The 24703-nt window shown below is 40.2% G+C and overlaps 1 protein-coding gene across 1 annotated transcript; it reads left to right on the forward strand.

Annotated features, from left to right (window-relative positions):
• Window positions 1-2096: 2096 nt before the first annotated feature.
• On the forward strand, window positions 2097-24392 carry CLTRN (collectrin, amino acid transport regulator). Its single transcript, XM_027639041.1, has 6 exons — window positions 2097-2244; window positions 2601-2659; window positions 8389-8474; window positions 14948-15064; window positions 18176-18370; window positions 22413-24392. The coding sequence occupies exons 1-6, from the start codon at window positions 2178-2180 to the stop codon at window positions 22567-22569; spliced, it is 681 nt and encodes a 226-aa protein (XP_027494842.1). The 5' UTR covers window positions 2097-2177; the 3' UTR covers window positions 22570-24392.
• The last annotated feature ends 311 nt before the right edge of the window (window positions 24393-24703 follow it).

The raw sequence follows: 24703 nt of genomic DNA on the forward strand, positions 1-24703 counted from the left end.
AGGGCCCTTCAGCTGGATGCATTTGGCACACATCCAAGTTGCTGTGCACATATATATCAACTGCATGATGTGCACCCTGTGAGCTCTGAGCTGGGGTGTTTATCACACTGCTGCTTCCCCTGGCCTCCTCCCCTCTCTGCTGGAAAAATCATTTGTCTTGCTTCTTGCCAGCAAGATAAATTGGGGAAAATCAGCCATCCAGGCTGGAAGTCAGCAGCCCTGATCAGGGAATCCAGTCATGTCCTCTGAGTTGTTCCTGCTGGGCGTTGTGTGCCTTCGATGTACTTCGACACCGACTCCATGTGATTCTGAGGGAAAGAACTGATTTGTGGTGTTTTACAGGGGGGAAAAGAGTGTATTGACACTCAGTTCCATTTGCCTTCTAGCAGCAGGGAAAGAATACTTAGCATTTCTCCTCTCTTCCCAAGTTCTTCAGTGTTTTCCCCAAAAGTACAAAAAAGTTTTCATGCTCATTATTGAAGCAATGCAAATGAATTTACCATGAAACTGATTGCATTCACATTCTTTTAAGTTTTTTTAAGTTACAAATGTTACAGGATAGTCTTTCATACATCTGTACAGTGCTCTCCTTTTGATTTGTGTACATACAGCATGTTAATTTAAGGTGTCATTAGAAATTAATGCATCACTTTTTTGTTTTCATAGGCATAGACCGAACATCTAAGTAGATAATATATCCAATAGTTTTGTACTCAGAACTGGTTGCCTAGTGAGACTGAAGAGGTGCCTGGGAATCAGCTTGGTGTAATGACTTTTAAAGATGGGATATCAAGACCTTTAACAGTGGCTTCTAAGAATAAGATTAAATTACTGAAACAGTTAAGTTCTCTGTTACCTGAAAGTCCAGCTATTCTAACGTAGTAAATACTGGTTATTGTTTTCCATAAATTCAGTCCAACAGTAAAGTCAAATTTTCTCACTGTTTGTCATTCATGTGGAGGTCTTTGGGTTTGCAGTCTCCAGACACACTTCTAAGTGCTAAAGGACCAACTGAAAGTAATTCTGAAGCAATCTTCAATTTAGGAACTAACCATTAATCAAATGGCTAAAGGGGGAGTACAGCAGCAGAGTGGAATAAAATAATCCTGTCTGGCTGCCTAGATTGCAAAGACTGTTCAAGTACCTGCAATGCATTTCAGTTTCTGCATTGTTTCTCCTCCACATTTGTTTATTTGTCTTGGTAAACATTTGATTAATAGTGTGGAGTGCATCATTAAAATATTTCTGTGCGTGTGTTTATATGTATACACAGCATATCATGTCTACAAAACAAGAACATGTCCCTATTCAACATATTTCTCATGTCCTTTTATTGCACCTTTTCTTATTCTCGTTCCTACTGTAACAAGCCTGTGACGTATTTCTCCATACGTATAACAGTTCTTTTCATGCAAAGCTATGCCTCAGATGCGGGGTGTTTTTGAGTAGAACAAGGTATTTGCTTTGCTTGGCTCAGACCAGCTCCTGAGCCAGGATGCAGGAGTGGGACCAGGTGGGAATGGGGGGACACAGCACTGTGCCCACCACGGTGGCCCTTCAGAAGTGCTGTGAGTTCAAAGGCAAGTGAGGGGCAAATCCAGAGCCCCGTTTTTTGGGTCTGGGGGTTCTGCATTCACACGCCTTTCTTTTGGAGGAGTGAAAAGGGTGCCCAGTCTTCCTTTATCCTCAAGGACCCTCTGTGGGGCCAGACAGTTTCCCATGAAAGGCAGGTGGCAGCTTCCTTTGGGATCTGGTGGCAGGCAACTTTCCAATTCAGCTGCTGTGGGTCACAGTTCCTGGCTGCTCTGGTGTGACATCCCACAAACATCTTGTGTGTCTCTCTGACATTGCAGCTGTGGGAAAAAAAAAGGTTGGCCTGGAGCACCCTGTGACATTCTGTATTTTTCTAAAAAGAAAGAAGGAAATTTAAAAACTTATGTCTTTTTTTTTTTTTTTTTTTTTTTTTTTTGTTACAGAGAAGCGTAGTAAATAACTAGCAGAAGACAGTTGTTTCTAGTGACTGTTTTTAGCTAAGATAACGGGGGTTAATTATTAAACCTTTTACTTGGTCGCTCACTTGTGCTCCTGATGCTTTAATCCTGGGTCACAGAAAGTTTAAGAGTGCTTTACAGGGGAGACTCGACTTCTTTTTGCCTCAACCTTTCCATGCTGACGGGATGTTACGGGCTTTGCTGCTTATACTCTCTGTAGTTGCTATTGCTCATGCTGAGCTCTGCAAACCAGGTAAGATTTGGAGCTGATTCCCATCATTCCCTAAGTAAAGTAGCTATCAGGTTATGACTACAAAGCTTCTCAGATTTTTATTTTAACTGTAGTCTTCAATTTGAGCATTGAAATACTGAGCATTCACTTCTTTTAGGAGTTTGCAAATTAAGTGTGGAAGTTGATCTCACTTAAAGAGGTCATGGTAAATCTCTGTAGGGCTTTTTTTGTGCTAGTAACTTCTGTTCTCTTATACAGGTGATCTGTTAAGACACATTTAGAAGCTGCCATTCGTGAAATAATTAGGGAAGTAAATTATTTAAAATCCTATTTTTGCTGACTATCAATATATGTTTGCTTTTTTCTCTTTGTGTCAGATGCACAGAATGCTTTCAAAGTACGGATTAGCATCAAAACAGCTTTGGGAGACAATGCAGTAAGTAAAGCATCTTCACATATTCTTCCTAACTGAATAGCTGCCAAAATAGAAGTAATACATACTGTAAAATTTCTGGAGGCAACACAAGCAAATTGTTTTACAGCGTTAATTGTAATAGCTTGCTGAAATCATGATCCAGGGATCCATTTCTTGACATTTGACTAGCCCATTCCTTAAAATGTCATCCTTTAAGAGAAGTATAAAGCTCGCCTGTTCATAAAGATAATTTTCTGTCAAAGATTTTTTTTTCCTCTGGAAAAGCAGCAGGGATGTTACACTTTATGCATGAGAGGTGCTGCATAAATGTAAGTCTGTATTTTGGGAAAAGCACTTCTGCTCAAGAGTGCTACTTGTAAAGTCAAGCATGTCTGGGAAGAGAAGCAGGAAAAGATTTTTAGGTCTTTATGAAATGGGACTTTATATCAGGCTCTCAGACAAGCATTAACTGTAGAGATCATTCAAGCATGTCTCATCAATTCCCTACTAATGGAGGGCTTTGGATAGTGGCCTTTCTTCCCTGCCTGTGGTGCACAGGCTTGTCTCATGAGGACTGAACTGCTTTGGCTTAATTCAGGTCTTTGGGCTTAATGCAGAAGTACTGGTGTGAGCACTAGGAGATATATGTAAGAGATTGAGACATTAGTTAGCAGAATGGTCCTTCCTGATCTAAGGCACTGTTTAATATGTCAGATCCCAGTACTTTGCTGGTAGTTTTGAATACTTAGGGCAAATCTACAGCATGTTAACAGGCTCAGCATAAAATTACATATGAAATGTCTTGGACAGTCATCTCCACTGGAAGTGTGGTGTCTGATTATGTTATGAGCCCTGGGAAACAAAAAGCAGTAGGTTACATGTTATAAGAGATTGGTGATATGAGAAACTCCCTATGACTATAGAAGCTGTTTTAAAATTACCCTGAAGTATCAGGTAATTTAAAGTAACATTAGCAGGGACCTAAATTTCACTGATAACTTTATAAACCAGACAAATAGCAAAGATTTTTTCAAGATACCTGCTAAATTAAATGTCTGGAAATTTGTATTGAAATCAGTTCTCTTAGTTGGGAGAGTTCAATTAAACAGTAATACGAGACTGGTTTGTTTAAAAAATTATTAAAAATAGTATAATACTATGGCTGAAAATATGTCAAAAATTATTCAAGCTCCTTTTAAAGATAACTGCTAATATTTTAATCTTGGTTCAACATAGTAGCAAAGAATGAAAATTGCAGTTCCGAGTAATGCCCTTTTTTAGTGCTTTTTACTTCACTAGCTCTAGTAAAATAAGGGGAGTTTGTTTGATCATTTGTCATTTTTAAATTTTTTTTTCAAAAAGGGTATGAAACAAATCATTACCTTTAAAGGCCCTTTATATTGCAAGAAAAAAGCAATAACCAAGGAGTCTATTTTTTTTTGTGGAGAGTCATTTATTCATATAACAGAGTTTCACAAAGTCTGTGAAAGTGCTAAGAATGGGACAATCAAGAACAGCATTTTAGAACACCAACTAGTTGAAAGTCGTATGATGCCATACAAGATCACCCACAAATAATGAACAGTTTATTAAATGCACAGGTAGTAGCAGTTCCTTTTCATAACCATTGCAAACGTCTCTGCAAATGACTGAAAGTGAAAACTGAAACCACTATGAAACTGAAATTCATTGTGGAATTTGGGACACCTTACTTTTTTTTAATGTTATTTATTTATTTTAGCAAAGAAAAGTGTAATACTGTCACAGTAGGACATGCCCAGCTTCATTCATTTCCAAGTTACTTCAAGCTACACGATAACAGAAAGCCCTGATACCATGAGAATTTTGCTCCAGGACTGGCAGGATAGCTCCAATTTACATTCAGAGGCATAGGAGATCAGTTAGTGCAGCTTTTCACATGGTTTAGTGCACTCCATCCGCTTTGTGTGAGGCTGATGAAAACAGGACACAATTTTTTAATTTGTTCACAAGGTAGGCTGTGCTTTGAGGCAGGGAGTTCCATTTAGTGTATTTATTTAGGTCTTATCACAATGGAGCTGGAAAGAGCAGCTCAAATGCAGTAAGTGTTCAGTTATTATAATTTTATTTGCAAATGATGGGTGTACTTGACAGAGCATTGTTTGCTGATCGGTGAGAGGAAACATGGTGCCTCTAGGCCTAAATGGAAAGTGATTTATGAGTCCCTCTGAGGATGGTTTTAACTTTATGAGTGGCTTCTGGATTAGCCACTAGTGACTAGTTGCTTCCTACTCATGGAGTCAGCAGAGGGGTGGAGAATTAAGTCAAAAGGAACAGAGGCAACTAAGGAGTGAGAAGAAGTGATGTGCACTGAGAAGTCTGTGTACCTTGGTGTCGCCACTCATTTTAACTGTAAGTGTTGAAGAGCTGGCACCTCAGGGGCCACAGCCAGGTGAAGTAGAAGGTGCACTTCCCTCTTGGCTCATGTATTCAGGCTGTTTCTAGCGTAGGGGATGAAGAGGAGAAAGGCTGACATACACCTTGTGTCTTGCTACCAGATGGGACCTAGAAGTGTGTTCATGTGTCTGTGTGTCCGTAGCCACACTGCAGTCTGAATGGCTGTCTAGTTAAAACACAGAACCATTCAGGAGGGAAGGGATCTTAAAGGGTCCCTAGTCCTCTGTTGCTCAAAGCCAGGTCAGCACTGAAATCAGATCAGGTTGCTCAGAGCAATCTTGTAATATTATAATCTCATTCTACTCAAATTTTGTCTTCCTCAAAGCACTACTATAGCATTTCACCCCATCAACAACCTACACTCATTGTCTTTCACCCATTACCTCATCATCTTCTTCTTTCAGTAACAGGCATTTAAGACTGGCTTTCACAGTCAGCTATGTCTAACTCTGCTCCTTCTTAATGTATAAAGGATGGCAAGTGCAACTGAGCCAAGGTCTTTGCATTTGTTTCTTTGTAGAGCAATGAAGATGGTAAACATTAATAGTTCTGGTACCATCATGTAATGTTTCATTGATAACAGTTATGTTTATAGCATATGGTGGCTTCGTGATATTTAATATTTCCTGTATATCAGCAGAAAGTGTGCAGCAGTAGCTGCATTGCATAGGAACATCCTCAGTCGTCAGCTGCAGTCCAGGCCTTTGCACTTGGAGGATATAAAGCCCCTTATTAGAACGAATCAGGTGTAGTGGAAGGTGTCCCTGGCCATGGCAGGGGAATTGGAACTGGATGATCTTTGGGGTCCCTTCCAACACAAATAATTCTAGATTTCTTTGCACCTCTCTGACTGGAGAAAGCTACTGATTAGAAACTTGTTTCTGGCGATTCATGCCCACTTATCCTGAGTTCATACAGTTTGTTAGCTTAAGGTGCTCTTGCCTTACTTTTCCTCCTCATTATTTTGCCTCCTCTGTCCATGTTCCTTCTTGCAGTCATGTATAGAAGTTCTTGTTCGTATGGAGCCCACAGCCACCTCCATCTCCTTTACTTCCTGTGTAGTTTCCATTTACTTGGGGCTTCTTGCCCCTCTGCCCAGAAGGTTGTCTGCAGCATCTTCTCCTCGCTCAGGCAGATCCCCAGTTTCTTCTGAGCTTTCTCTGCCAGTCTCCTCCCCCCATTTCTTGCAGCTTTCTGTTTATTCTGTCTTTTTTTCAAGTGCTTACTCTTTCAGCTAGGGCTTGAATTCCTCACTGCAAATTATTTTCCCTGTTCTGAGATACCCTGTTTGTTACTCTGACTTGAAGAAGTCCTAGGCAAACACATTATTCATGAAAACGGAATACTAGATTGTGACAAATTGTGCATGTATGTATGCATTGCATAAACAGAAACATAAACATATCAAGTACATGTACTTGGTAGTGCTGCATTGCATTTGTGTCCATGTAAGCATGAAATGGAGTGTGCTTCATCATTATCCATTTTCAAGACAACTGATTAAATTATCTCTACAGCTGTTTGAATCCACTGGGTAACAAATGATTTTTTTTTGTCCTTTTGGACTTGTTCTCAAAGACTGCAGATGGCATGTAGGGATTCAGTCAATAGTGCCACATGCAGAAAAAAAGATCTTCCCTTTTAGTGCTGCAAATTGTGCTTCATGGTTTAAATACAGATGTCTTTAAAATGATGATAAATAGTTGTACGGCTCCCATCTGTATTAATTCCTCTATTAAATGATCTCTTTTTCTTTTAGTAATAGTTGCTCTCATTACTGTCACGTTTTCATCAGAGCAGTGGGATCAAAGTACAGGCTTTTATAATTTTTTTTCCAAAGAGTTTCTGGGTTTTTTTTCAGCTGAAATTCCCAGGCTGGCATGCATTATCACAGTATGATCACAACTCCATTCACAAGGCAAGTGGGGTGAGTCAGAACCCAGGTTCTCAGCACTGCAGCTGGATTTTAGTGCTGCTCAAGCTTTCTCTTTTCTCAGCTTTGTTGTCCCTGTCTTACCACATCTCAGAGAGCCCATTTCACAACTCATCCTTTGTCTAAGGATGATAAACATGATCAGTATGACTTTCTGCCATTTAAATGATGGCCCTGCCTAGGTTCCCAGTCCACAGTTTGACAGTGTAAAATGAGGGCTGCTGATACCTGAAAGTTGGATTCCCTTTTTTTCTGTGGAGAGATTGCAGCTCCATGCATCCAAAATCAGAATTTAAAAACCAGAATTAAGATTTGGCAATGCCGTTTACTGCTTTTTAAAGTAAATTGTTGTTTTTTGAAAATGTAATAAAGGACCATAAAAAAAGTAGGTTCATGATGTCAACAGAGTTAAATATCCACACCATTTTGTTTTGGTTTGGATGATTACAGATCAGACTTTTTAATGCTGAAAATTAAAGATTAGATTTGTGTTCTGATTGACTGAGGAAAGCTGTTTCTAACCTCCATTAATATAATTCCAAGGAACTAATAATCTTTGTAATCTGCTGAAAGGTGAAAGGGGGAGTTCAATCAGTATCCCTCAGTCATGGCTCCTGTTATAAAAATGTAATAGATGCAGTTCTTACAGGTCATTAGAATTGCATATGTGAGTGAAAGCCCAGGGGAACCCAGTGAAGCTGTCTCAAAAAACTTAAATTATGGAAGCATGATTTTTCATCAAGACAACAGAGACCAGTTTTTGGAACCTGTATTTTTCTTATTGAAGTAGTAAGGATGCTATTTTCTTTCTTTTGTCTCATACACAATGTAGCAATTTGTAGTGTAGTTGAGTTGTCTTGTTACAGGGACCGTGTGCAGCAATCTCATTGTAAATCCTGATGTCTTGATGTCCAACTCCCAGAGACTACTTTCAACACTAGGTTTTTTTTAATTTATTCTTAGGCAGAGCTAAATAGTCCTTGATTTAAGCCTTCTACTTTAACTGAGTTTATCCAGCAAAAGAGGCTAGGCCATGGGTGCAGCTGTGTGGGGAGAATTCTAGTAATATACCTAGTCTTTGGTACAAGAAACTTTACATCTCCGGTTTGGTCAGCTTTCAGAAACATTTGATTAATTCAGTTTTTGGAAACATTCTTTACAGTTTATATTATTTATATTACAGTTCATGTCGTGCCTTTTTTTTTTCTGCTAGAAAAAGTCTTTTGTGCATACTAAATAATGGGCATTTATTTTCTTAGCACAACCAGAGAATTTATTAACTTTCTTGATCGATACAGCATTTGAAGTTCAATGACTCTTTTGCCTCTCTGTACTGCCAGCACTGGTGCTGAAACTAATTATTTTCCATCTTGCTTTACAGTATGCCTGGGATGCTAATGAAGAGTACCTCTTCAAAGCAATGGTGGCTTTTGCAATGAGAAGGTATTCCAGCAAGAGCACAACTCAGTAAGCATCTATTCAGATTTGCCTTTTGCATATGAACAATGCTGCATGTAGTGACTGTTCTCTGCTGTGCTGAACTGTAGAAATCATTATAGAGATTCTAAAAGCAGACTGTTCCAGTATATTTCTTTGACACCCCGATATATGTTAAACATCACACTGTCTCTGTCTTAAGCAATGTTCAATCTTTGAACCAGTATCCCAGCTGATGTGAAATGACACAGCTGTGGATCTCAGTGGGATGGTGCCTATTCACTTAAAGAAGAACCTGTCAGTAAGATTTGACACCTTCTGGAGACCGTACGTAGAGGAGGCGAAGGGACATGTTGGAAGGTGAAGAGAGACAGTGCAGATCTTTGACTAAGCAGCTTTGGTGCACACTATCTTAGAGCTCAGCTTCAGTAGGATGCTGAAGATGAGCTGACTTAGAGACGCAGAAGGTGGACAGCTCTGCCAGTGCTGTGCTCTGCTGGGTGTTTCTATCCCCAGGATCACAGTGGTTGAGTTACCTGGCATCAAGAAGTTTCAGATGTTGCAGTTCAGATATAAATCAGCCTTTAATCGATTTTGGGATTAAATCTACCCTAAAGTATTGAATATTCTTCTCAGGCTGCTGATCCTTGCTACTCTATGAAATTAGATACCAGATTAGACAGGCCATTTAGCTAGGTGTATTTTCAGTGTGTTCTTATCTTTCTTAAATGAAAAACCTTGTAAGTGCATTTCCATTAGTGTTTTTCATCGTTTTTCAGTCTGAAACAAAAGACTTGGGGTTCTGGTAGGCTAATGAGGATAAGGTTCTCAATTTACTTAAAAATAAAACTCCTTCAGGCTGTCATTGCATCAGATGAAACATGCTGCACATTTGCAAAGATATTAGTTAACTTTAGTCACATGATGATTATTGTGGCTGCTGCACTTCTGTTAAATTGAAGGGGATTTCCCCCTCCATGTAACAGGAATGTTTGATTCCTTGCTGTTTCATTTTAATTCCTCAGAAGTGGTCTCCTTTGAGCAAGAGAGCCATTACACCAAACTTAACAAAAACAGCCAAGTGTGCTACTAAACCAATTAAAATGACACTTTAAAAAATTAGTTCAAGATACAAGCTAATTACAAATTATTCTGTCGGGCTTTTTTCTCAGGTTTTCAAATTAGCAGCATTTTCATCCAGCATCTGATCCATAAAGATTTGCTTTTGTATACTTATTTTAGTCCTGGGTCCTTTTTTTAAATTATTCCCTTCTTTCAAAGTCATGGTACTTTCATCAAGCAAAAAACCTGTGTCAGAAGCCAGTGATCTTATTCTTCTTCAAGCACCATGGTTTTCTGCAGACTCAAATAATACTAGAAAGATTGGTGCAGGAATGGGAAAAAAATCAAGCCGGTATGAAAGGAGTTAAATTTTTAATGGCAGTTATCTGTACCCACTCTGGAAAATCATAGAATACTCACTTAATTCAATTTTCTACCCAGACAGTTTTTCCTATGGACAAATATGATGAGTCAGTGTTACTCCAGTTTGGAGGTGGTCTGGCACACATAAATAATTTCCTGCTACTAAGTTGTTCGGAAAAGAAGTCAGTATAATATTTGGAAACAGCCAGCTTTGGGCATCTTTAGCTCTTTTTAGGATGGCATTGACTTCCTCATGGGGTATAACTTGTTGAGGTGCACCTTGGAGGTATAACTGATAACTCCTCTAGGACTTAGAGATGCCTTTACAGTCAGCAGTATAGACAGCATGTCAACTGAAGGGCAGTTGTGCAGCTCTGAGATCTGGTACAACTTCTAGGCAACAGACTGAGGAGTATCCTATTCACAGATCTTTCCCAAATCCCAAGGGACCTCAGAGCCCCGGTTCAGGGACAGAGAGGCCAGATGAACCTCCCAATACACCTCAAATAATCTGCCTGTTACATGGGAGCAGGAAGGCTGTGAAAGCCTCCATCCTGTTAGATGTGTTGGAAATAACACACCCCTTTCCCCACCCGTGTGGCTGACAGCTGGAAGGCAGGAGTGCAGTCCCTCTCCATCCCCTCTGCAGTGGGTGTGGAGGTGTGGGGGCACTCAGGATACAGCAGCATGCTGTGCACAGGAATGGCGCTCTGGCATAGCTGGTGAGGATAGCAGCAGAGACTTGCTGTGTGGTGAAGAGGGAGGCAGAAGCAGGAGCTTGTGGCAAATAAATTACATTACACTGCTGGCAAATAAATTGCATTTCACTGCAGGAGCTTTTGCAGGCAAATGCCAGCATATTTTCTTCAGGAGCTGTAAAAGACCAGTGACCAATTATTCTGTCATAAAAGAACAAATTGCCTGTGACTACCTTCTGGTAGCATTTAAACTTACCCAAATTTTGCATCTGGTTAATTCTTCAATTAATTTTGAAAAATTCACCATTATTTTACATAACTAAATACTGGTTCTGCCAGGATATACATTATGCACATGGCCATAATCAGGATGTGACAAACTTCCTCTTTAATATCCCCTTAATTTCTAACACACTCACAGCCCTCAAGTAACTCACAGCCACAACTATATCCCACATGAGACCAACTGCCATTAACTTCAGCAAGCTGGATCAGGCCCCAAAATAATTTGTCTGGTGGATCAGGATAACCATTGTTGCAGTCTGTCCCATAGTTTTTGATATTCAAAGGTATTTGATATTTTGTGAGGCTTCTGAAGCTGGATAAAAGCCAACTGATGATGACAAACATTTGAATGTGTTGCCACAAACAGCAGTTGATGCTGTTGTTGCCCTTGTGTAACCACTGAGTGACCCAATGCAGAATGGGCAGAATGGCATGTTACACCTCGAGTTCTCTAAAGTTAATTTCTAAACTGAAATTTAATAAATCACAGAGCAGTGTTTAATGTTTGAAAGGCTTGTCAAATTTTCAAGTTTGTGTGAAACAGAAGAAAGACACAATCCATCAAATAACTCAGTAACTATTAATACAGATCAAATAAATACTTCTTTTTCAGTGGAGAATTAAACCCCCTTTATTTCCTTTTACGTACGGGCTTTCAATTGATTCTTAATACATATAGTCATGAACTACATCAGCCAACCTTTGATCTCTCAGTGTTAAAAAATTATTGTCTGGAGTCTCTGTTTGTCTAATCTGTGACTCATTTGAAATAATATGCATCTCTTTTGGGTGTGAGACTAGTTAATCTTTAGAGCAGAAAGAATGTAATCGCATTTGCTTTCATTCAAGTAACAGAATCTACTTTTGGTACATCTTCCTCTCATTTATAGGTTAAAAAACCCAAAGTGACCAGCAAAAAATTCATCAACATTATCCATCTTCCTAAAACCATCTATTTTTGATACTAAAAATATTGTGACCGTTTATAACAACAAAATAAGCTTCTAGAGTTAAAGCTGTTACATCAAGGTGATCCTGTGGCTACTGCTCATGAAAGGGAAGAAAATAACATTCGTTTCCAGAAGTAGCTACACAGCCCTGGGTTGGAAGAGCTGTGATGCTTTTGGGAGAGCTGGAGATAGGCACTCAAGCCATGGGACTGTGGTTCTTTCATGAGCTAATGGCCACTGTAGGCACCTGGCTCCCTTTGGCTCTTTAGTAGCTCTTTTTTACCCCTAAACATTCCTTTAAATCTCCATAAGGAACAATGGTGGTGTTTTAGTGCAAGGAACTGCCAGGATTTCCTGTACTCTACTCACTGGTGTTCACTCGTGCATATTAAAGGAAATGCAGTTTTGTACTTTTGCCATGGTGCCATAAGACCAAACCAGGATCTTGTCATTTTGATGATAACAGTCTCCTGTAATCTCCATGTAAAAAGTCTATCAACTGCTAAAGAAAAAAAAGATGTCTACATATATGTTTACAAATACAGTTAATTAGTACATGAAGAAGCCATGTTTCTCAGATCTGTACAGTGTGACTGCACAGTTGCAATGCTTCTGTATGTTGTGAATCAGACCTGCAAGGAAATACTGCAGGAGAAAAAAAAAGGTGCACCTGCTGCACAGACGTTGCTTGTTGAACCAGTCTGTTTTGCTGTTTACGTAATCCCCTTTGAATTTCTTGTGAGCTGTATTATTCTTTTTGGGGCCTGGAAGGATTTACAGCGTTCAGATTCTGCTGATGAAAAAGTGGCGGCAGTGAAGCCGAGTTTTGGATGCTTGTAATGGAGCAAGGATTTTAGACACAACAAGGAGCAGAAAGGCAGCAAAATTTACGTATCCTAGTCCAATCCCTGCTGCCCAATTGATTCAGTGGTGTTTGTTCTAGAAAGAGAGAGATGCTACCCCTCTGGTGACTGACTGCCCTGTCTCATTCTGAAAGCCTTGGCACTGAGGAAAGACCCCAGGCTGAAGAGTCTCTGAAAGAGAGTGAGAAAGCCAGGGCATTGTGCCAATCCTTCTCTACCAAATTTATCTTTCTCTTTGGAGATCAAACTTTCCAAGAACATCTGTAGGGCAACACACTCCCAAATTTTCCACCTGGCCCAGTATTTGATTGCGCCACAGTAACTGCAGATTTAGGAACTATGGCATAAAGTTTTGGGTCCTACTGTTATAAATTCCCCTGATTGTAAATTTCCTCTGTAGATACAGTTTTAGATATTCTGTGAAGTCAACAAAAGTTTGCCAGCCACCAGCCAAAAGTAAGCGCTTTTCCCTTCCCCTCCTGTATATTTTGTGCTTTGCTTTTGTTTTGTGAAGAATAAATCTGCTTTTATCTTATGACTGTTGCCAGCAAAGTCACGTGAACATCTTTTCAAATTCCAGAGGATGGCTTTCCTCTTTTATCCGTAAAAGTTCTTTGTATTTGCCAAATTGATATAGTTCCAGAGAGGTAAAAGTGAATATTTCAGCTCTGCAAAATCACTGCTTTCCATTTTATTGAAAATCTCTCTGGAATGTGCACTTGCAGCTCAGAAGGCCAACCATATCCTGGGCTGCATCAAAAGAGGTGCAACCAGCAGGTTGAGGGAGGGAATTCTGCACCTCTGCTCTGCTCTGGTGACATCCCACTTTGACTACTGCATCCAGCTGTGGGGTCCTGAACACAGGAGAGACATCGACCTGTTCGAGTGAGTTCAGAGTAGGGCCAACAAGATGATTAGTGGGATGGAGCACCTCTCCTATGAGGAAAAGCTGAGAGAATTAGTTTTGTTCAGCCTGGAGAAGAGAAAGCCCTGGGGTGACCTTGTAGCACCTTCCAGTACCTGAAGGGAGCCTACAAGAAAGAGATTGAGGGACTTTTTACTAAGGTCTGTAGTGACAGTTATAAACTGCAAAGGGGTAGATTTAGATTAGATATTACAAATTTTTTACAATGAGGATGGTGAGATACAGCATCATGTAGTCCAAGAGAAATCGTGCATGCCCTGTCCCTGGAAGTGTTCACGGCCGGGCTGGATGGAGCTTTGAGCAACCTGGTTTAGTGAAGGGTTTCCCTGTGCTCACAGGGGGGCTGGAACTAGATGACCTCCAAGATCCCTTCCAGCCCAAGCCACATCCCTCCCTCACGCCCGCTCCCCGTTCCCGCGGTGGCCGGCGCTGGCCGGCAGGTGGCGCTGCCCAGCAGGGCGCGGGGGCGGGCGGGGTCAGTGGCGGCCCTCAGGCACGGCCGTGACCCTGGCGCGTCCGAGCCTTCGCTTCCGGAGCTTAAATACTCGTGGCGATGTCGTTCCAGGAGGATTTTCTGATAGTTCCACCACTTACGAGTGTTAGCGTCAGAAACCCCGTTTGTAAGAATCTGAGGAAAGGCGTTTCGCACACCGTTTACGTCATATGCCATGAGAAGCTCTGTGCCTATGCCCTTCCACTAATAACTTCACATAGAGCTGAGCAATCTTCCTTTAAAATATATAATACACATATTTTTTTGCAACATAAGATAAAAAGCATAGGCCAGTAGAATGACTAAATTTAGCTTGTTCCCTCCACTCTGGCTGGCTCTGTGAACAAAGATGTTGAAAAACCCAGCATCAATTCCACTGATCTTCCTTCCAACAAATGTACCTTGTAGAACTGCACTCACTTGACAATCATGTAGGGAATTTCCAATGCCTGGTTGCTCAGGTATTTGCTGTCAAACCCAAAATTTTTAGTTCACCAATGCATTTGCCTCATTGTATGGTCTTTGTCACAGCCCTGGTGATTAATATTCAACTATGTATTTTTCCATTTGATTACGCTAAATGTATGTCCAAGACCATACAAGTTTGTAAGAGATTCAAAAATCTATTTGAAGACTCGTTTGGTCTTAATAAGCTTAATTTTTTTTTGTCATATTGGGAAATGGGAAATGCTGTGAGTGATATTTCTTTCTTGAGCATTAACGGTTAACTCTTTTAAAAATGAGATTTCCAAGGGGGCTTAGATGAGAGCAATATTTTAAGAAAATCTAAAATGTTTCAAGAATTCCTTTCATGCATCTTTAATGTTTTTTTGTTGTGGTTTTTTTTTTTTTAAATACCTGCAGAATTTCCAATGTGCTGCTCTGCAATGTGACAGACCGGGTGTCATTTTGGTTTGTGGTCACAGATTCTTCCAAAAATGTGACAACTGTTCCTGGAAGTGTGGTAGAGGCAGCCATCAGGTACAGTCACTGCTTCTGCAACCTTTTCTTCCTTGCTTACTGAGGATGCTTTCTCTCTCTAGGCCTTGTATGAATGAGCACACTTCTTCTTTAAGGATGAATTAATCCAAGTAGTTAAAACACCAAGGGGTCCATACTCTTTCATGAATGTGAGATCAGAGGATTTTTAACAGTCCCACAGAAAGCAGAGCATGTGAGCCTTGGGATTATAACTTTGGAAAGAGTGTCTGTTAATGCTGGAGACTCAGAAGAAATTTAGTCCCTTTTCAGAGCCCTACCTGTGATTTGCCCTTTGGTGTGTGGCATATACAGTGCTCTCATCCAACTGCTACATTTCCCAGCAGGAGAGCCTTCTCCCTCAGATGATGGAATTACACACTTTCTGGGTGGAATTAATGCAATTTAACTTTCACTGCATGCTACATGCACATCTATACCTGGACTAATGACCGTAGGCTCCCTTTCAGTGCTTCTCACTAACAGTTCAACTGATTTAATTTAGAAGTTGAGCTTTCACATGAGAAGAGCTCGTGTGAACTCCTAGCAGAGCTGGCTGTGTCCCAGCCTGGCTTAAACAATCTTATGCTCACATTCTTTTCATACCAGCTGGTTCTGGAATGCCAGTCAATATCATAGCTGAGCATTGCTTGCACAAAGTACTGTGTGGTACAAATTGGTTTGATTTCTACTAAAAATCACCCTCTATAGCAAATAGAATGTGGAACTGATGAGGGAAAAAGAAAAAGTAGGTAGTCTGACTTCAGTTGTCCACCAAACTTTCACAAGGGGTTTATAGGGATGAGTCCCACAAGCAGCATAACTCATGTATGTTTCTCAAGCACAGGGTGGAAAATGGACCTCTTTGTTTTAAGGCATTCTGTACTCTGTCTTGAAAATTCATGTTATCTCTATGGAGGTGTAAGGCCTAATTCCTGATGAATGAGTATGCCTTCTTTTGGAAAGATTAACTTAAGCTTATGAGCAGATTAAACTATTTCCTACAGAGACACCAAACAATAGCTTCATAGCATTAGTGGAGAAAGCAGATTATTTATTCACTGAAGCTCTCTGTAAGAGTGCTGGAATGCAGGGTTTTTGCATTTCTGTTATTCTTTGATACATTCAGTAGCATAAGCTGATTTATTTTAGTCTTTTATGTGCCCTGTTTGGCACAGAAATTGGATGCTATTATTGTTTGTTTTTTTTAACTGTTCTCTGTCACTCGATAAACAATATGCTATTTATGAAGAGTTTTAATTCCTATCTAATTTAGAAACAAGAAATAAAATGGTCTATAAAACTAAAATACTTTTTGTTCAATTGCTTCTGATTGCAGGCTTCCACACTAAACCTTTACTCTAATTCTTCATACTATGGTAGCTCGTAACAACACTAGCCATGGACCAGAATTTTTTTGTATGATATTCTCTACAAAGTAAGAATAAAGAGGAAGGTAAACCATTTCAGAGCTCTTTATGAGAGTCAAGATCTTACATAAGTATAAACAAGATATAGTGATGCATATACAAACATGAAATGCACTTGTAGTTGCCTGCATGTGTATATAATTCTGAAACTCCAGCCATTAGATGAGGGTGAACAATGCTTATTTCATCTGTTCACAATGACCCTTTCATATCAGTAAGGATGGAAATCTTTTCTAAATGACACACAGCTTACCGTATAATGAGTCTTATAACATGCCGTGGCTTTCAGTCCTCTCCAGGAATGCTGGCTTTCCATTAAGGCTAAGAACTTCCTGTCTAAGGGACAGCCAAACATTATGATTTCCAAGAAAAGAACTTTGAAAAATCTCACCTGTATTTCCCATACATTTTTTCTTAGGAAATACTTTCTGTATGGTAAATAAATTTAATTTTATACAAAAAAGAGCTGCCTTAATTCATACAACTGCAATCAAAAAGAATTTCTCAAGAGCAATACATGTAACACATTTTCTCAAAAATCTTTAATATTTCGAAACAGCTAATGGAAGATACTGCTAAAGTATCTTAAGACTGCTTAGATTCAGATCCAAAAATACTTGCAAATGATTACAGGTAGTGAAAATGGGTGAAGATATCCCATTACAGGGTAGCAATTGTACTACTTGTGAAAAAGTGTATTTCTCAGACTTAACGTTTCTCATAATGAAAAAAATGTGCAAAATACTGGATCCTGCAGAGAAGAAGGACATGTTGACAATAGGAGTGGATTCTTTTGGACCAAGCTGTATCTTGTCCCTCATGGATCTAAGAAAATCTACAGCAGCAGGGGCAGATGTACTGGCCCATAACATGCAGGATGGTTCAGTTTGGGAGACCAAGGGGCGCTATAAGTAAACCCCCTGAGCACTGCAGGTATATCTGCTTCTCCCATTCTAATCTTGAATGCTGCATGAGCAAGACAAGGGAGACAACCTTACCAATTGCAGCCTGCTATGTCTTCAGCACATGGTCCAAAACAGAAATAAATAATAATTCTGTACTTCAGATATCATCAGTATTTCCCAGTTTTTCAGATAAATACATATGACAATCTGGTGTTCAAAATGTTGGAAGTGGGTGGGTGTTTATGGATTACTGACAAGGTCTATGTTAAAGTGAAGGTCTGTGTAATCCTACCAACATCACAGAATCATAAAATCATAGAATCACAGAATCAGTTAGGTTGGAAAAGATCTCCAAGATCATCAGGTTCAACCTTTGACTGATCACCACCTTATCAACTAGACCATGGAACTAAGTGCCATGTCCGGTCATTTTTTAAACACCTCCAGGGACGATGACTCCACCACCTCCCTGGGCAGCCCGTTCCAGTGCTTAACCACCCTTTCAGTGAAGAAATTCTTCCTGTTATTCACCCTGAACCTCCCCTGGTACAGCTTGAGGCTGTGTGCTCTTGTCCTATTGCTAGTTGCCTGGTAGAAGTGGCCAACCCCCACTAAAGGTAGACAACATCCACAGCCTTTAACTCATCATGCTGGACCAAATTCAGTCCTGCCAGACTTGCAGCACATTAATGAAAAATTCTTTTATTTTCTTCTGTGTTTTTGACTTATCCAATATCTTTATAAAGAGTTGTGATAGTCTTTTTTTTTTTTAAATGAAGGATGAACCGGAACAGAATCAACAGTGCCTTTCTACTGAGTGACAAAACACTGCAGTTCCTGAAGATAACCTCAACCTTATCACCTCCCGTTGAACCCTCGACGCCTGTCTGGCTTATTGTATTTGGTGTTGTTCTTTGTCTCATTGTGGCTGGGATTGTTTTCCTCATTGTTTCAGGGATTCAGAAACACAAGAAGTAAGCAGCTTAGCCTTTCTTCTATTTTAATGGAATATTGGCTAGTTAGGTTAGCTGAGCTGGTTTTGTGTTTCAGAGCAGCCTCAGAGAAATTGTAGCTGTGCCCCCTTCCCTTCCTAGGTAAAGACAACACAGTCCTTTTCTGAGGAAAGGGGTTAAAATTTTTAACTGTGAAGTATAGATGCCTTAGTAATGCTGGGATGTAATGAGGAAATGGGGAGTGTCAGAATATGATCCTGGAGGCCACCTAACTAGAGATGAGCTTTACAAAGACATTCGATGTGATTCTTCCAAAGGTCTGTTGTGCCACAGGGGAGCCTCCTCTCACAGTCTACCCATGTAGTTACCAGGAGGGAGAGGGCTGGCAGTGACTGAGCTCCTTCCAGGGCAGTAGTGCCAAAAGCTGGCAGGGCTAAAAAAATTTTTGCTGCTGCAGCTTGAGAAGACCCAGTAGAGAACACAATAATGATTAATGTATGGCCAAAGAGGGCCTGCTCAACGGAACAGTCAGTGGGTCTCACCTACCATTCATGACCTGATGAATCCGAAGCACCCAGCCCTTCACAGGTTCATGGGCAGATCTCCCCATGAGTTTAGGTATTTGCTGTCTGGGTAGGAGAGAAGGAATCTCTTTTCCTCTCAGTTTCTGCCCTGTGGTGGCACTGGTGAAAAAGAGAAGGCTATTCATGCTTCCTTAGTGTGAGCATGTTGGAGCAACGCAGAGTAGGTGGAGTTTTGATCCTGCCATCTCTGTTGGCTCTGAGTGGGGAATAAGGAATAGAAATTTCTCAGCTGAGTTGAGAAGTTCAACTTCTGCCATGCTTTTGGCTGCCACAGAGGTTAGGTTAACACAAAATATGGTCTTCAGCAATAGATTCATACAGGAACAGCAGAAGAACTGAAAAGGTAAATTTCTGATGACAACTAGATAATGTTAAAATCATTGACTGTAAGATAGATTGCATCCTCAAATATATCAGAACAAAGGATTAATATACGAAAAGTTGTGTGTTGCAGAGACTTTTGCTTTCTGCCTCCTTATTACCTTGAAGAACGTTAAAAGACCTCAGAAAAACAACACTTATTGTGAAGGTTAAGCGCTTCTCATAGACAACCTTCAGTAGTGTAGCCAGAATCCCTTCAGTTATGTATTGCATTCACAGGAGTTGCATGAATTTCCAAAATCTCCTTCCATTTTCAAAAAGCCCCCAAATTCAAAAAAGAATAGATGAAAGATGCTGTTGGGGAAAGAGTCTGGGCAGGGACTTGGAGTATATGGATAGTTTTAGCCCTGTCACAACCACGTTGTATGGACTGAGTTATTTCATGCCTTGAACATAGGAAACCTCTTCTGAAAAAACAGAGAATAATGAACCTGAAGCCTATACCTGCCCTCTGTGTCATATCATGGCTCTGTGTGTCCTTATAGTGCCTGACTTAAAGGGATTCTTTGAACATTTCAAATAAGTGTAATATAAATAAACTATGCTAAATAGCTATGATTTTTCTAGCTAAAATAATAATTTATGCTTCATATCATGCTGAAAGACAAAGTTTCCTCCCTGTGTTTTCAAAATAACTCAGCAGAATTTGAGCACTTCCCCTCAGTGCAGTGTAAATTACGTGGCACACCACCAGGCTTGTTGCTGCCTGCCTGATGTCACTTGGCACCCTTTCTGTCTCATGCTCTTGTCCTTTTAGTTGTTATGCTTCTTTTCACTTCTTCCTCTGTTTCCCTGCTCTACCTGTATATATAACCTTTCCTCAGAGCAGATTTGTCTGTGGCTGAACTCTAACTCTCCTTTCACATCAATAACATCTGCAAGCAGGGGCGGTGGAATGAGAGAGAGGGTGAGCACGTATTTCTTCCATCTACTGTTGCAAAGACTGCAGTGGTAAAAAAGGATGGTCTGGGCTATCTGGTTTCCTGAGAAAAAGAGCCAGACAGGGAGAAGAGAATTTCAGAAGTGCTGATCTCTTTTTCAGACACCGAAGTAAGTGACCAGGTTGTCCAAGACTTGAGCATGTCCGGTAATTCTTGGAAACCCAACCAGAGCTTACATAATGGGAACTCTGTTGCCTAGTGAGCTGTGTTGGACAGCTGGCCCCAAGGATGGCAGTGACTTCTCATAAATCTGGCATTTTGTCTTTAAAGGCCTTTAAAGAAGCAGTTAAATACCTCAGTTCAGATAAGCTCAAAAGTAGGTGCTTCAGGCTGTTTATGCTCAGGGTGGCAGGGAAGCATGATTGGCCTGTAAAGGATATTGAGTTAAACTCACGTGTCATTTCTTGAACTTAATTAGGTCTTCACTGTGCATCACTGCCAACATGTAAAATTGCATGTGCAGCTGCCTGCAGATTGAAGAGCTCCACGTGACTGTAGCCCTTGTCTCTCCAGTGGGCTGGATCAGACACACTGTCTCCCAGCCTTGTGTTTGTTCTCCTGTCATTGCAGCAATAGGACACCTCCCTCTCCAGTAATAGAATTGCCACATGCCCAGGGCAGGACCATCCTCTGCTTTCTATCCTGAACTAGCCTGAAGTCTACACCTACCCCCACAAAATCCCATCTGCAGCAGAGGCCATAAACATTTGCCTTGGGAAGAGTGAAAAAAAGAGTAAGCAAACAGTCTTTCCCTCTATTAGTCTTCCAGCATCTAACTTGCAGCTGCGGGCCTTCCTGAGCTGGATTTGGTCTTCATGTATTGAGTTACCTACAATGTTTTCTCTTCCCTTATCCTCTTGCTGAGTCTCCTCTTGGATACATAGAAATTTTTTGCTTCTCTTAATTCCTCTGGCAATGAGTTCCACACATCTTCTACTCCTCTCATTTCTTTTGAACCTGCTTTTTAGGAACTTTTATGTTCTGTCCCCACAGTTTTGTATTCAAGAACATTCCTTTTATCAGTGTAAGAGCAGATACAGCAGCCAGAGGTCAGAGGTTTCCGCTACTACACCCCAGGTTTATTTTAGCAAATCTGTAATGCCAAGAATCTTCCAAAGGGCAATAAAATTTTATTATTGTTAATATCGCTGTTATTAGCAGTTACACTGAGTCAGATTTTTATGATTGTCCTGAGTCAGATTGTTACGGTACATGCTGTGGGATAGGAAGAAGCAGTGCAGCTGACCTTTGAGTTTCTTATCCTCTGAAACCGCTGATGCCGCAGGCTGAAAAGTACATCAGGTTTTTCAACTATGAACTAGTAGTTCTCAAGGTCAAAATAAATCTGGAATTAAAGGAATGTTGTGACATACTGACTGATATTTCTCTATTACATCTTCTTATGGTTGTATTTTTATATTTTCTGGTTTAGATTTTTTTTTTTAATTTAGATAATTTTATTCAGCAACTATTTTAATATGTTTTCTGGGAGAAGTGAAGCCTGAAAAAGTGAAAGGTGTGCAACTGTTTGATCTAGAAAATAAAAGTATAAAATACTGGGTAGGAATGTGGATGTTAATGAAGTTTGAAGAAAAAAAAAATTTGCAGCATTAAGAGTGCCTAACTTCTGGAGAAGATAATCCTGGAGTGTGAGGGCACCCAAGCCTACACATTTGGAGACTATAGTTAGTCTGAAGCTGATCTGTTTCTAAAATGTATGCTTTAATTTGTACACATCATGAGGTGAGATCTATGACATATATTACAGGGTCAGATTAGATGTTTAGTCCATTCCTTCCTGATGTAAAATAAAAACAGGTTTAGGGATTTTTTTGATTTTTGTTTTGCACCAGCTTTTCCTTCTGCACACTCCAGTCACTTTACAGAATAAGAAAGTGAAATAATATTTAAAACATACTTAAAACATTTTTACTTTGGGTTTTCTCTTTCCCAGTCCTGAGGTCAAACCACTAAACCAGGGCTTCCAATCTGGGCTTCCCATCTTCCATGGTGTATTTACAACAGCAAAGATGTACACAAGGTTATGCCTTTAAGCTACAACAAACTTCTGACTAAACATGCAGTTTTCTGTCTGTGGAATCGTGATGAGTGATGCGGGTCAACAGAATAAGATGATTTTTTCTTTCTTGTTTTTAGAAAGAATAAAGAGTCAACAGAGAGAGAAAATTTAGAAGAGAAAGTTGAAGTGACAGTAACATTAGAAAATGGGCTGCCTTGTGAAGTGCTGGATTTAAAAGCAGGCCACATTAATGGTGTCTTTCCAGCAGATGATGAACGGTTCACATCCTTATGAAATGCTGCGATTGCTATCTGGTCGTTTTCTGAGAGACTCCTGTGCCTACCTTATCTCGTCTCTACTCCTGAATGTCAAACGTGAAGACAAGAAAAACATCCTTTCACTTAATTTCCCTGGAGAGAACCTTGTGCTGATAATACATACACTTGAACCTCCATTACAAAGCTTTTGTTCATGAACAACGCAAATGAGAAGGCCTCAGATAATATCCAGAAAAGATTTCCAGAAGATGTGTGACAGAACAGGGTTGAAACCTGCCATGTGTCAGGCATTTAATTTTTAATGATTATTTAAGTATGTCCGTTGCTTTTTGTCCCTGATGTAAATGTGAAACTGCATTATTCCTGAATGTCGCTGGGGAGATCATCTATCATTGTCAATTCTTGATGGGTTTTCTTTCAAGCCCTATGCAAAAGTTTCTCTGTAAAATTACTTTTGTTTGCTGATATGTAGTGTGCCTTTGGATGGAACAATGATCAGTGCATGAAAGTTTTCATTTATTGAGAAACAAAAGAGTGAGCTTTCACAGCCTCTGTAAGACCAGGTCAAAAAGCATGTGGGACATATGTAGCTTTGAGGCTAAGAAATATCTGATACTAGAAGTCTTTTTCACTTAACAAAGTCACAGAATATATGACCTGGAAATAAAAACTTCCAAAACTCTAAAATTTGTAGAAATTAAAAGTTGCGACAAAGAGCAGATTTTCCAAAGGTGCAGTCTGTGTTTAGCAGCCCAGCTCTCATTAAATCACAGAATCAAAGAATGGCCTGCATTGGAAGGGACCTTAAAGATCATCTAATTCCAACCCCCCTGCCATGGACAGGGACACCTTCCACTAGACCAGGTTGCTCAGAGCTCTGTCCAGTCTAGCCTTGAATGCTTTCAGGGGTAGGACAATCACAACTTCTCTGGAAACCTGTTCCAGTACCTCACCACCTTCACAGTAAAGATTTTTTTCCTAATATCTAATCTAAACCTACTTTCAGTTTTTCTCCCTTGTCCTGTCACTATGTGCCCTTGTAGACAGTCTTTCACAACTCTTTGAAAAAACCTTCCTTACATTTTTTTAACAATAAAACTAGAGTAGATTTCCAAGGCGTGGCCAACATGGGGTCAGATGAACCCTCATGTGACTGCAGGATAGCTTTTGTAGGGATTCAATATGTGAAACACCAGTTCCTGGGTTTGGTGCACCTGACCCAGATGACAACATGTAGGCAGTGCTAAGTCAGCAAAGACCAGTCAGACCTGTGTTTCCTATCTGGCTGGGAGTAGAGGACATCATATAGTGCCAGACTCTGCACTACATGGGTGGATTACTTTGAAGTCAGCTGTGCATACAAACAGTGCTATCTGTGCCCTGAGCCCATTCCCATTTACATTGGTGAAAACATTCTGCCTGTTTTCAGAAGAACTGGGCCTTAGAAAAGGGGAGCTGTGTATGTGGGTAACTGTACACAGAGAGTGGAAGTGTGTTGAAGGAAAATACAATATTTGCAGCTACCAAACAGCTACCCACATCACTGAAGGCAGTAGTTGATCATTAAGCATCCTGTTTTCAGTGTCATGTTTAGGGTCAATATTAGAAAACTCATTTACTTATTAGGATTATTCCACTAGACTCCTCACCAACAGGAATAGGCTTAAATAGAGTAAAAGCTGCTAAAGGACCATCCTAAAGGACATCCTGAAGGGTACTGGTTTGTTTCCCAGCATACAATCCTTCAGCATTTTGTCTGTACAGAGCACCTTTGGCTATCCACTTGACTCAGCACTGGCTCTTGGAACACTGAGCAGAAGGGGAGGAATGGGAAGGAGAAGCAGTGGAGTAAAGGGAGAAAGCTGAGCAGGGAAAGCTTGAGGCTAAGGGAGGCAGGGAAAAGGAAAGCTAAATGCAAAATAAAACTATGGAACCCACTGATCATTTGCCTCACATGGTTTCATCTGTCACAGTTATCTTTGATGTCCTGCTGGTAAGTCCCTCTGGACAAGGACTGCATCTTCTCTGGATCTGAGAGGTGTGCTGCTCCATTCTGGAAAAGGATTAATAAAGTTAGTTATGAGTGATAATATCTCAGTGCTTCAAAATTACCATTCACAACATTTAAGTATTTCTCACAGGAATTTCAA

Source organism: Corapipo altera, unplaced genomic scaffold, assembly GCF_003945725.1.
Source record: "Corapipo altera isolate COAL_440 unplaced genomic scaffold, ASM394572v1 0, whole genome shotgun sequence".
In the NCBI taxonomy this organism is placed as follows: domain Eukaryota; kingdom Metazoa; phylum Chordata; class Aves; order Passeriformes; family Pipridae; genus Corapipo; species Corapipo altera.

Coding starts and splice junctions, on each gene's coding strand:
- CLTRN (XM_027639041.1), top strand. CDS start 2,178: ATGTTACGGGCTTTGCTGCTTATACTCTCTGTAGTTGCTATTGCTCAT. Junction 2,660..8,388: donor CAGCTTTGGGAGACAATGCA/GTAAGTAAAGCA, acceptor CTTGCTTTACAG/TATGCCTGGGATGCTAATGA. Junction 15,065..18,175: donor GTGGTAGAGGCAGCCATCAG/GTACAGTCACTG, acceptor TTTTAAATGAAG/GATGAACCGGAACAGAATCA.